A 14085-nucleotide genomic window follows, 5' to 3' on the forward strand; every position below is an offset into this window, starting at 1 on the left:
TTAAAATGATAGCTGTTGTTGAAGTGGAAAGGCACACAGAGGTGCACTTTGCCATTTGGACAGCAGAGGGCCACCTAACACTGAAATATTGCATCAGCTGAGTACAGAAACATACCTACGCGTTTTATATATATGTATAGATTCCAAAACGTTTTGGAAATATGTTAATTTGGTTCTATGTGATTTTTTCTGCATTTTAAATGGCATACATAAAAAGGGTGCTTTCTTTAGGCTGCTTTTGTGTGCCCATTAAAATGGCAAAAATGACATTCTGAACACCCCTCCTCCCAGCTCCTCTCAGTCCCACACTGCCGGAATTGCTAGAAAATCAGGGGGAATCTCTCCCTGAACCCTCCCTTATATCCCCTGCCATCTCTTCCCAGCCCAACACATTCCGCCTACTGTCCCACACAGACAGTCAAGCAAACACACATTTGCCCGCCCCCTCCTTACACAGACACACACACACACACACACATTACAACCCAAAAAACACATACCTCGCTCCCTCAACTTCTCGCGCAGGGCCGCGCCCGTCACCGCCAGCCACACACTTGTGTGTGGCAGTGGCATGACAGTTTGATTTAGAAAGACAGCTCTGAGTGGTCTCAGAGCAGTCTTTCTAAATCGGTCTTTTTTAATTTCAAGAAATAAAAAGACATTTTCACATAATACCGGTAAGTTTAATGAATTGTTCCAGAGTAAGGCTCAAACAAATCCATGGATAGAATTTTTTTAAGGTGAAATTTGGACTTATGCCAGCTACAAAACCTATTTTTATACTAGATGATCTTTCAAATTGGGATGGTTGTGTGTTTCTAATGAAGAGATTGAAAGGTGTATAAGGTTATGCAAGCATTCTAGAGGTAGTGGCCTGGATGGGTTGCCTAATGTTTATGTTGAAGGCAAATCCCTGTCTATGGTCTATACTGTTGAACCAACTTTTTCGGACAGATTAAAATGGAAAATAGACTCCCTGACTCATGGTATCAGAGCCTTATGTTTCTTATTTATAAGAAAAAGGTGGCCAGAGACTCGCCCAAGAATTATAGACCCATATCATAATTGGACTGCATAAGTAAGATTTTTGCGTCATTGGTTTTAGAGCATTTGGCGTCATGGGTTTCGAGTTCTGGACAAGTCTCACCGCACCATACAGGGTTTGGGAAAGGAGTGGATACAAATGTGAATGTTTTTTTCTGAAGTTATTACGGGAACAATGTAGGTCTTGATAGATATTCATGCCGCTTTCGATAATATTGATAGATGTTTATTGTGGAATAATCTGTTTAGATGGGACTGTTGACACTTATAATTCGTCAAGAAATAGAAAAACAAAAAAAAGAAATTAAAGTAGGGTTAAGGCAGGGCTGCGTTCTAACCCCCTGCCTATTTGATTTTTATCTTTGCGATTTGGCTGAAAGGGTGGAGGAAATCAGAGTATCCCCCCCCCCCTTAAAATTGGGCATATAAATGTGAGTTCCCTTGTTTTTGTAGATGACATAATCGTTTTGGATGTTACAGCTATTGGTTTAAACCGCCTCATAAATATGACCCATACTTAATTGGAAAATAACAATTTGAAAATAAATATGACTTAAACAGCTATTTTGTTCCTTAAAAACAGGAAGAATAGTGCGGGGTACCATATGATCGGCATATTGACAACAATAAATTAGCGACTTGCCGCCATAGGATATTCTTAGGGTTTCCTATAATCAATACCTTCAATAGACGAGCGTTTGCAAAAGGCCTTTGTATAAAGGTTATCCCATTATTAGCTGAAATTAAAAAACTAACTACGTTTTGCAAATTCATTGGTACAGTTTTATAGGCAAACCACGTTATCCTTGTTACTCTATGGGATAGAGATAGTAGATACACTGAATAGTAAGGACCTTGATTTTTTGTAAGGTTTTGTTTGCAAGGGTTTATTGGGCCCCCCCAAGTGTACCCCAATGGGGGGCATCATTCGCTTGGAATTGGGGTTTGATCCTTGTCGTCGCTCGTATGTACTAAGAAAGTGATGTTCTTGAATAAAATACTAGACCCACCAAAGAGTTTACTTTATATATGAAAGATATTCTCCAAAGAAAATCCTCTGGGGAGCTAAATAGTTTTATGAATGAGTGCAAAGAATATCTAAGGGACGGGGGTTGTGATGAGGATCTTTTGGTGGAAAGCGCAATCAGAGTCAAGTTAGAGCTACATGAATCAGACTGGGTTAAACAGTGTGACAACATGTATACATATACTTCCTTGAAAGAGTACTTGGGTACAATAAGGAAGTACAATACTTTGCCGGAATCTTTAAAGCGTTTTCCGAACGACAAGTATCGTTTGGTATTTATGAGATTTAGAGTCAACCAATTGCACACAATGGAAGTTTGGGACCCAAGAAAAGGTGTGTTAAGAGAAGATAGAGGGTGTCATCTCATTAATACTCATGGGATGTTGGAAACTTGGAAACATGGAATAATGGAGTGTGCATATACAAGAAATTTGGTCTATCATTTTTTGTCAAGATTTGTTTTAGGCTATGCCCCGTTGACGGTGAATAGATTTTTTATGTCAAATTAATTTTGGAGTCTGTTGGTAATGGGCAGTTATCCAAAATTAATAATCACACTACTGCGCTTTATAAAATGAATTTGTGAGTAATGGGTAAAGCCTTGGCCTATTGGGCAAGTTGCATTTGTGAATAAAAGTTGTTAGGCAGATCGAGGCTGCTTAAGTGTTTTAGTTTGATGGAGATTATTGTAGGTGATTTTAGTGTTGCTACTTTAATATAAGTAAGGTTCTTTCGTTCCTATGTGTTTTTATCTGATGCAAATGTTGAAACATAATATAATAATGTGTGCATTTTTGTATGAAGCTTTTTAAAAGCATGCATCAATTTTAAAAAAATGACCGAAAGAGAAACTGGACAAAAGACAACATACCATTGTGATGACCGAATTTAAGGCAGAATTTGGTATAGATAACTAATTCGGACATCTATCTCATTGGGTTGATGTACCTGCTGAAAAGTAGGTTACTGTTACGACTCCCCTCTTTCTGTGGTCTATGTAACAAGTAGGTTTCTTCTTGGTACCAGCTACTGTTCGTTTTACAAAGCCAGAACAATAGTGGCAGAACATGCTACTTAAAAAGAAGTTATTTTTATGTGCATCTCTATATATTTTACACAGTAACCACTTTTTAATGTTTTTTTAAAGCGTTCATGAAGCCTAACTAGTTCGGTTGTGGATTTCCTCATAATTACATCCTAGTCGGCATTGTCTTCCGTTCATGATCCATTTTATTTAAATAATTAAATAACATGTTCCTGCTTATTTTTTGTTCATTCAAGTGTAAGGGCCTTGCTTCTCCTGGAGCCACAGCTACATGTGGCACTGATGTGTCCTTTCAAGGCTTATGATTTGGAAAAGTTTCTTTTTGGAGTCCTCACTACTACACTAAGGGTCTTATTAACAGGTTTGGCTGTGATGGGAAAACATGCACTATTTGGAAATACTGCTTATTGTAGTGTTCCACTAAATTGCGATTTTCAACCTCCCCCTGCTTTTGGATGCAATGGGCCTCATTCCGGGTTCGGAGCTAACCATGAAGTAATTAGCTCCATGGTTGCCTCCGAAACCGTCCCAAATCCGGCATGGTGAATGGGGTAATTACCGGTCCATTCCAGGGTTGGAGGGACCGGTAATTCCCCATTCACCTTTTGCCCTTCTCCATTCCCATTTCTGCCCCATAGGGCTCAATGGGAATGGGGAAGGAGGTAATTACGGCACCGTGTAATTACCTCCGAAGTACCTTTGCGGGTCCCGTACTTTACTCCTGCTAAAAGCAGGAGGTAAGGAAGGACCCACAAAGGGACCTCGGAATACGGAGGTAAGGGATTACCGGCATCGGCACCCTTACCGGTGCCGGTAATTCCTTACCTCCAACCTCGGAATGACCCCCAATATCATTGCATGAGGTAATATTGCCTGCTACAGCATGGCATTTCCCCACAGACTCCTATGGTACCCCAAAAGGCGAGAACAGTTGAAGGGTTCACATGCACGTGGCAACAATATTTTGTTTGGCAGTATTTCCACAGGAAATAATGGCAAACTCTAAATAAGGCCCCAGGATAGAGTTTTGTGTAAGAAACTATACCATAGTGATGCATGTTACCTTTTAATGCATTGCTAAATTATAATGTGTGGAAACACCTTTTAAGAAATCATACCCCTAAAATTACATCTTGCTATAGTTGCAACACCACTATTGGTTTAAGGGGATTGTGTTGTCACTTTAAAAAAAATACACAACCACCTAGGAGGTATTGTAATATTTAAATGTACACTTAAAGAATCACTATATATAATCAAATATATGAATTGACAGAATGCACATTTTTGCATTTTCTGATGCTTGAGGTGGTTCTTGAAGATTTGACAAAAACCTATCCCATCACAAAGCAAATGGTTGGTTACTCCATACTCTAGAGCTCTATTTTGATGAGCCCGTAAAATGACACAGAGGTGATAAAACCTGCAGGCAAGCTGTTTGCATGTTTTTCCGCCACTGCTCCATTTTGATGGGGATCCCCTTGACAAGGCTTGGCCACAAAACGGTAATTCCACTCTTCATGTCCTTGCTCTGTGTAAAGGATCTAACAGTGCTTTCCCCCACAACTTGTGTTGCGGATGGAGCGGTTGGGCACCCTCTGAATTCTGCATACACCATTTGCATTAGAAAAGATAAGGCAGAGTCCATAGGGTTCACATGCAAAGATGGCCACTATTGTTTGCCCATGGTGACAAATGATAGCCGGTATGTGCTAATGCGTGTACAACAGCATTTGTAGTGCCTTTTCTGCACAGGGCAGATAATGGAACGTAAACCTCAGGTTCTGCCTGCATTCCTATGCCATTATCCACTCCTTGCAGAAGATGATCAAAGTCTGGTGGAGTGGGCTGCAGACACAAATGCTGACTGGATTTGCTCCAGTGAATAAGGCTGATCAGAATGCAGCTGTTAAGCATACATTGTATGTACTTCATGGGTGCAGTATAGTGTAGCTGTTGTCAAATGTCAGTGTCACTGGAAGTACCTACGTTACAATATAGTAAATCGTAACTTGGAGGATGATTTCAGGAAGCGTTGTTAGGGGTCACCTCAACTACTTCATCAACATCATCTTTGATCCGTGCACCCACATACCATTCCCTCCTACTGTCAGCAGTCTGCATTATGCAATGCAGAATACTAGTGTTGACAACTTTGATACAAAAGCAAACTGGGGCAAATAAGGAAACATTGGTTTCCCCGGATCACACAGCCTGGATAAGCTGGACAGTCTGGATTACAACTGAGTTTCTGGTTCCTCAAATCACAACAACTCCTTGTAAAACAATGGCAAATTAGCACATCTCATAATTTGCAACAAAAAAGACGTGCTTCACTCACAAAGTGCAATTGAATGTGCACATTATAAATACATAGATGCACACATTTAAACACCCTTTCACAAACCCTTTGCACATTTGCTTAGCTCAAGGGGCATTTCTGTGTATTGCAATGTGCATCCTGAATTCACAAACTGCATGTCATTTGAAGGGCACAGAAATTAGGCACATTCCCCGGTGCCTTTTATGCATTTTTCTTTAAGTCTGACAACAATGGTTTCAACCATTGCTGTCACACTTATGTTTCTATCTCCCAAACAGAGATCGACATGCTTTTTTGTTTACATTTCACAATGGCAGGCCTTTTAAGGATCCATCACTGTGAAATGTGCTCAGTGCACCCACGTGGGTTCTGGAAGCCTGTCATTGTGCTCCTGATACTGTTTGCAAGCGGGCTGCTGGCCATCTCAGCTTTTGTGCTGCCACACAGTCCCCAAGAAATAAGAGGTTCACCGTTGTGAAAAAGGTGACCCGCACATTTCTCAGAGTGGCAGAAGTAAAAAAAAAGAAAGTGCATCCTCTATGCTTTTTGTATTTGCTTCACTCTGAGTATGTGGCCCATTGTCTCAGTCCTCTGCATGTATCCCCTCCATCCACACCCCAAACCCTAACTCTCCAGTTTATGATGGGACTGATTCCTAGAATCTGCTGCTTGAAGAGAAAGCATTTTGCAGCACTTGTTTGTAGTTTTATAGACAATTAAGTTTCATTTTATTATTTTTTTACATTTTATTAACTTGTAGAAATAAGTTTGCTTGTTGTAGTTTATCATTCCATAGATTACAGTTTAAGAGAAAAGTCTCGATTCCTAAACATTTTCACTGGAACAACTTACTAAATGCTTTCAACATCTCAGATTAGCTCCTGTTACCTTCTACTTGATTCACAATGCCTAAAACTGGAGCATATCTTCACAAAGAATTTACCGAAGGGCAGTTTAGAGATGTTCCACACCGTTCTGGATTTGCTCTTAGATTTGATCAATTGGGTATGAGGTAGCAGGAGCAAGTCTGAGATAATGAGGACATTTCCTGATCTTCTCCAGCGCAAATGTTTGTGAATCTGGGCAACAGTATTTACATTTACACAGGTTTCATTTGTTAAATACCTCGCAAGAGGCTTTAGCGACATAGTAGCATATGGACATATATTTATTTAAAAAGCTGTGACATTAAAGTACATAATGTATACAGGCTTTAAACTTGCTGTTGAGCTTAGTGTGCATGGTATTCAATTATTTGATGTTAGTAATTGTAAAGGTTTCAAAGTAGTACGTTAAAGATTGATGAGCTTAAAACGGCAGAGGAGTAATCTTTTGTAGCTTAAGAAGGCAGCGCCATTATCAATAAGTCTAAGGAAAGTGCTCTGCCTACTAACACAACAGGTGGACCTCACCTCTAGTGGAGCAGACTAACCGAGCTTGGTAAACGGAACAGATACTTGTCATCGTGCAAACAAATGGAGCATGGCTGCATTCACTCATATGTTTGTTTTGGACACTACCACTAATCGAATTTGCACAATAGTATTGGAGAATACGTCTGCGTACTGCATTACCATGCTCTGAGTGTATTTTGACACAGAGACAATTAAGGTCTAGTTCTTATAAAGTGAGCGACTTAATGTATCAACGCTTCCTCTGGACTGTAGTGTTAAATCGTCGGATGTAGTGTTAAATCATTGGATTACGAAGTCCTTCAGACTAATTAGTGTGAGGGTTTTAGTGGTTTTCTGAAATTTTACAATATCCTGAAATTGAAAAATGTATGTTTGCGTTGTGAGTACTAAATATATTTAGCCTGCGGGTTATGGTTTTTGGCACTTCCTCAACATTTTCTTTAAGCAGTGTTGTAACCTGTATTTTTATCTATCTAGTAATACATTTTGCCCTTCAAATTTTGGTTTTGACTGTGTAACGAAGGGCCAAGCCTGGCTCTAGGGATTGCAAATGGGCTACCTAAGGGAGTTTGGTACTACTACCTGCTCACCCATGAGCATAGCCAGGGGCTGGTCACAAGAACCCCTCCATAAGCATGTTCCCTTTAAAGAGGTTTCTTCAGCCTGTACGGCTGCTGGAATCAGCATGGATATCTTCTGCGTAGAAACATACCTCACAGAACAATTGCCCCCCTGCCCCCTCCAACGCCCACCCCTGATCCACATCAAAGTGGGAGTTCACAAGTCCCCTATTCAAGCTAAATTGTTCATGGGCATTGGAACGAATGAAGTTGAAGTCCCCACTCAGAACCACATTATTGCAAGGGTCCAGGAAATAAAGGAGAAGATTGTGCAAAACATTTGAAGACCACCAGAAAGTCCCTCTGATCACAACCACAGACTAAAAATCCAAGATGGAAGACCGCCCCTGGTCTGCAGAGAGGAAAGGTGCACATCAGGAGAGACAAACATCAAAGAAAGTCTGCCCCAGAGGAAAGTCAGCCAACTCCCAAGGTCCCTAATATACACATTTAAAGCCCAAAGACCAAATCTGGGGGCAGGGAGTATAGCGGTTCTTTGTTTCCTTGTCCTAGTCTCTCATCCTAGTCCCTCCTCTTGCTCTTTGTTCTTCATCCTTGTCTCTCATTTCAGCCCCTTGTCCTAGTCCTTACTCCTAGTCTTTAGTAATTGTCCCTCCATTGCGTCCCTCCTCCTAGTCACAATCCTTTGTCTTAATCCATCTTCCTATGACCTCATGCTAGTCTCTCATCCAAGTCCATCTTGTATTTCTAGTTCCTTATCCTAGACTCCTGGCCTATTCCTTCATCCTAGTCCTAGGCCCATGTCCTAGTCCAGCTCCCTAGTTTCTAGCCGTGGTCCTAGTCTCTTGACATCCTTCTAGTCCTAATCTCTAGTCCCTTATCATTTTGCTAATCCATCATCCTCATTCTAATGCTTCATCCTAGTCCCTCAATATTTACCAAGCAGTACATGGCCACCCACACATGGGGCATCATTATGAGTATGGTGGTCCGGAAATAAGGGTGCCAGTAGCAATGTACCGGCACACTTTCTGGACCGCCACACTCCTACTCTGCAGGCGGGGGCCGTTACGCCCGGCTGGTCTGACCTGACAGGCGCAACGGCACGTGCCCACAGTTGTCACGGAAGCACCAGCATTAATTCTTCTAAATGTAAAATGCAATGAACTGCACAAGCCAAAACAATTGGCTTTTGCCAATGATTGTTTTCGGCCCAAAGATAGCATGTATGCTTTTTCTGTTAACAAAATGTATTTGTGTGGGGACGTCTTTCCTCATTATGACAGAGTACCAGAGTAAGAAATATAAAAGTATTCCCAGTGTCTCACGCAGCTGTAATAGTTACAGTATGTTTGCCTGCAGAAACAACTGGCAAAAACCGTGAAAACATACGAGAGGCGAATAGAATGGCTTTCAGGTGGAAGTCGAAGAATATGGGGATCCGTTTGTGAAAGAAGGTATTTTCAGTTCTATACCTTAAGCTTTGTTTGTGCTTTGCAGTTTGCATTTCTGTTTGCTTTCTTTCAGATCTTAAGATAACTGTGTAGTACAAAATATATAAAATATTCCTGAATCAGTAATGCTGTGTGACACTATTTCAATAGAAAATCATAAATAGCTGGGTTACCGGACTTCAAGTAACAGAGAGTCATGTTAACAGAGAGTCATGTTACATATGTTCTCCCAAAACTACAATCAATAAAGATAGGGCAAACAGTATTAGTCTTCAAAATTAACACATTTTAAAAATGTATTACATATTGTGTTATTCTGAGGTTGTTTTCTCTTAATTGTGTACTCTTTCAGATTTTGTCAGGTGTAAGGATAGCAACTTTCTTTTTACTACATCCTTTCTTGGGTTTGTCACTGTCCTAAAACTAGAGTGTAAACGCTTGCCTAGTGTTCGTTAAATCTGTATTTTGTTGTTTTCTAAACAGTAACCTTTTTGCTTTTAGGGTGGTAGTGCTTGTGGACATCTCAGTGACTAATGCAATGTACATCATTCATATTCAGCATTCATTGCGAATTTTACTTGAAGAACAGATGGCCAACAAGGACTTCTTTAACATCATAGCGTAAGTAGATGCAATAAAGCTGTTCGCTTCTCACCCATTTGGCATGCTCAGCCCCTATGGGAGCCAGAGGGAGCCACGCAGTACTTTTCATAGGTTCACCAGGGCCCGAGTAGCCGCCGATACAGTAGGCTGTCGGCCAAAGACAACACAATACTCTCTCCAAGTATTTCAGCTGCTGAGCTTGAAACTGACTTGCACATCATGGAATGTTTTAAAGTCTGCTACAAAGTGTCTCTTTTAGTGCTGTCTGGCATTAGTATTTTCAATAAAATCTTGAATTTGTATCCCGCCAATACGTTTTTGGGACACAGCTGACCTATTTTGGAAATGAAAGTATCTGGAAAGATGATCAGAAATGTTGATAGAAAGTAATTAAGTGGAGACTGTATCCTTTCGTGCCTCTGCATCCCGCCCAGCTGATTTAATGGAGTCCATGAACAGATAACATCTTGAACATAATTAACATTCGAATGTTGAGGAAAGGGTATCAACTTCTTGCTGCATGAATGAAACGTTCATCTGGGCTCCTTATTTACATTTTTTATTGTTTGATTAGAATTTATTTTGAATTAACAAAATCAACCTTTACAACTTAACATCAAAAGTGAGGAAACGGTCAAAGAAGCATCGTAAGAGATTTCACTCAAGGAACGACTCCCATCATTCGTCTTCCTCATTGAAGAAGATGAAGAGGAGGAGGAGGAGGCACTCGTACATAGACTCGTCACCAGAAAAAACAGTATGCTTCCCTTCTAGAACTGCTGGCAGAAAAGTAGGTCAAGTTTTGCATCAAAATGATGTAGGTCTTCCAAAAGAGGAAGTGCCCGTTCTCTCCTCCTCTGGGAATAAGACCAACAAGCCCAGCGTGCCCGAAAAAGCCATCAGAGACTCGTTTCACCAAACTCTGTGTGTGCCAAAAAGCCCAGAAGCTGTGAAATCCTTGACAAAGATTTGAGGATTAAGCAAAAACAAAGAGGTGATGGTTGGAAGGTTTAGAATTAATCTTAACCTCTGGCATTGCTCTGGGCAACCCTCCAGACCATCTTTCTTTGCCTGCTAAGCCATTACAGAAGGGGAAAGACCATATGACAAATCAGGCTTGGTCCCACCCCAAAAGGGGCAGTCCAGCCTGAACTGCTAGGTCACATCCCTTCTGTACAAGACCACAAGCATCCCCGACATGTTTTTGCCTTGTGGGGCTTCATCAGTGAGGAGTAGCTTGGATTCCTAGTCCCGGCAGGCACAGGACCCACATCTGGGCATACCCGTCCCACTCGGCGTGACAAAGCAAAAACTAAGAGGTAATGGCTGGAAGGTTTAGAATGAATCTTAACCTCTGTCATTGCTCTGGGCAGCCCTCCAGGCCATCGTTCTTCGCCCGCCAAGCCATTACAGAAGGGAAAAGACCATCTGCAAATCAGGCTTGGTCACACCCCAAAAGGGGCAGTCCCGCCGGAACTGCTAGGTGTAAGGAACTCATGGTGGCAACAGTAAAGACAGACACCAGTGATCAAAGTTCAAGGATGTTTATTAAACTGTATGCAGTTTGGAAAAACACCTAATCTAAACCTAAATCTAAGATGGGAGCAAGCATCAACCATAAAATGAAAATAAAGCAGTCCTAGTGGCTGTTAGGCAGAAACCTGTGCAGTTCCCTTGGGGACCACTGCAAAAGGCTTAAGACTACAGGTGTTGGCAGTAAACCCAATTGGTAGCAGTCTGTAACACCCAGATTTACCGGGTAGCTGTGGCTGAGCAGCCAGACTTCTCTCAAGAAGAGTTAGACAGTGTATAGAGTATACAAGATAGGTACCAAAATACAGTAGCACAAGCAAACACTGACCAGAGCTTTGGTATGAAGTATATAATTATTTATTTAAAGACACACTTAGAAAAACTCTAGCACTATTATTGTAAGAAAGTCCAAAAACACAGTCACTATTAACATATATACATCCCTTATTCCTTATTAGACAAGTCTTAGTTAACACCACTTATTTCCAGACAGAGGTGAGCGCTTAACTAAAGATGGCACTCCAATAAGTTAAGAAAAAGGGAGGGAAAAGGCACAAATTAGGAACAGCACACAACACAATACTTTAGAAGCACTCAGCAAGGCAGGAGAGTCAAAGTCTACTGGTGAGCAAAAAGTTCAGAGGCCAGGCTCCCTCTTGGAGAGAGTAGAACACCAATGCGCCCATGATCACAGTTTAAAAGGCTTGAATAGTCTTGCAGAGAGTTTAAAAAGGAATTAGTTCAGCTCAGAAAAGTTTAGTTAGCCAGCCTAGGGCCAACCCAAGTGGTAAAATGAGGATTTACGAGACACCCCACACAGACCGTTGCGAGGGAGGCCAGGAGGACACTACCTTGAAAGTGGAGAGAATCCTCCAGCGGGGGCAGTTGTTCCTAACAGTGGATGCAAGTCGCAGCGTCGTCCAGAGGAAGAAAAGATCTCGACGTGGAGGAAAGCTGAAGGTCGTTGCACTGCCAGGGAAGAAACCAGCCGCTGAGTTCTCCGGTTAAAAGGTACTACCCTTTTATTTGCGGTAGTGGTAAAATGTGGTATTCCGGTTGCCGGGGTGCTTGGCACAGGCAAAGCGGCCAGGAGATGGTCCGGGAAGGCGAAAAGGCGGGCAAACTGGTTATCCCCACCAGTCAAAGGAAGAAGACTCTTCGGGATGAAGATCTCCTCTGTCGTTGGAAGAAGTGGTGAGTCGGTTCAGCAGGACTCCACCGGTGGTGTCGTCGTTGCAGGTCGGCTCAGCTTCTCCCTCTTCGGATTCTTTGGTCCTGTGCCGACGTCTGAAGTCGCAGTCCCCAAAGCCCTGCTTTTATGCAGAAAACCCCCATTCATCAGTCCTAGCTGTCACTCAAACATGCTAAGTGGTGAGCCAGGCGGCTCACCACTTGGGCCAATCACACAAGAGTGCGACTTGAGTTGCAGAGGCAACTCAGTCCAGGGTGCCTAAACCCCCCCTCCCACACATCCTGTAGACCCAGACAGAGTGGCACCACTTTTGGAGGCTTCTCTGGAGAAGCCCGCCAAAAAGTGGAACAAAGGGCTCGACTTGGGTTGGAGTTACAGCGGCGAACACAAACGCCATTTTAAAACTGAGTCCTGGTGAAAAGACCCAACCGGGGAATAAATATTAAATAAATAACCCAGCGCTATATTTAACATTGCACCAAAAAGTGGTGCGTTTAAAATGATTGGGAAAATCCCATAGTAAATATTCTTAAGGAATATTTCGCGTGGTAACTACTGCCACCAGCCAGAAACTCGACGAGGGGGGACTGCACAGTGCTCCCTCGAAAAACAGACCCAGGGGCAATCTAATTACCCCTACCAGTACTTCCACAATATGATGGTTTGTACTGGTTCTGTTTTCAATTTAAGACTAGTAAAGTCAATGCTGACTTTACATGCCCTAGGAGACAGTAGTCAGTCCCAGGGTATGGAGTCTATGTTTGGGGGTCACTATGACACCCCTGTGTTACTCACTGAGGGTGCTGTGTACCACACTTAACAAGAACCACATGAAACCCTATGGAGTAAAAGACCCCATAGCCCATAAAACACATCACAAAGTCAAAGGATATCTCAAATCATGTCTACAAGTGGGAGAAAAAGAGTCTCACTCTTAGCAGGAGAAAAAAAATAAACCCCAAAAATCCAGCAAAGCTGCTGGAGGGCTCACTAGGTTTGGGAAATTAGCCTTAACAGAGAATTCTCCCTAACAGTGGCATTGTCAAATTAAAAAAGGGCCTGTACTTGGAAACCTATTGCCAAACTTTACAACTAATACAGAAAGGATGTGGGGAGGTTTTCAAGAAAAGAAAGAAGTGCTCACAAATAATATGTCAGGATGCGGTAGCTTGGATCTCCCGTCCCCACGTTTTGAGCACAGGGTAAAGTGGGATTTTGGCGAACAGTACACTCTTGGGCTTCCCCAGCATGGGACGACAGTTCCACTCGCAGCTATCAGGGCCGTCGATGGCCAAGTCTTGTTTCTCTTGAAAGTCTCTTGCCTTCGAGGGCCTGACGTATTCAATAAGAAAACAAAAGTTGCTTCAACGTTTCCTGGTTTTACATTGGGTGAGGCTACTTCATCCCTGGGTCTCCCTCTTCCTGGCACTGACCCCTCTTTACTTTCAGCCTCCCTCCTCCATGTTCACTATGGCTTGTCCTTTCACTTACAAATCTTAATGTCTTTTTAAAAGGTTCCGGTTGACATCCCTTGGCCGGGTTCACCTTTGTCAACACACTGTTTCTTGGGACTTCAGACTTTGCCCCCTTCTCATCAGAATACCTCTTCCGGGGTCACTCTTGCCAATTCACATTCGCATTTACTTTCAATGTTTACGGGATTCAATACCCTTGCTTTTCGTTATAGTTCTTAGGTCAAAGGCTTTCAACTGTATGGTGATTTTGCTTGACCTCCTGTGTGACCACTTTGACCTATCTTGGCGGCCTTCTGGTATATGTAGTTTTACTCGAATGGGGATCGACCAGAGTTTCTTGGAGCAGCACCCACTTGGTGCCGGTCCCATTCAACAGCTGGTCTCACCTTCACA

The 14085-nt window shown here is 42.3% G+C and overlaps 1 protein-coding gene across 1 annotated transcript in view; it reads left to right on the top strand.

Annotated features, from left to right (window-relative positions):
- VWA3A (von Willebrand factor A domain containing 3A) overlaps window positions 1-14085 on the top strand; it is a 2090411-nt gene that overhangs the window by 740636 nt on the left and 1335690 nt on the right. The window contains exons 16-17 of the mRNA XM_069645605.1: window positions 8798-8892; window positions 9391-9510. Coding sequence (XP_069501706.1) covers window positions 8798-8892; window positions 9391-9510 — 215 coding nt within the window. The remainder of the gene's footprint in view (window positions 1-8797; window positions 8893-9390; window positions 9511-14085) is intronic.

Source organism: Ambystoma mexicanum, chromosome 2p, assembly GCF_040938575.1.
Source record: "Ambystoma mexicanum isolate Mex_15411 chromosome 2p, UKY_AmexF1_1, whole genome shotgun sequence".
Classification (NCBI taxonomy): domain Eukaryota; kingdom Metazoa; phylum Chordata; class Amphibia; order Caudata; family Ambystomatidae; genus Ambystoma; species Ambystoma mexicanum.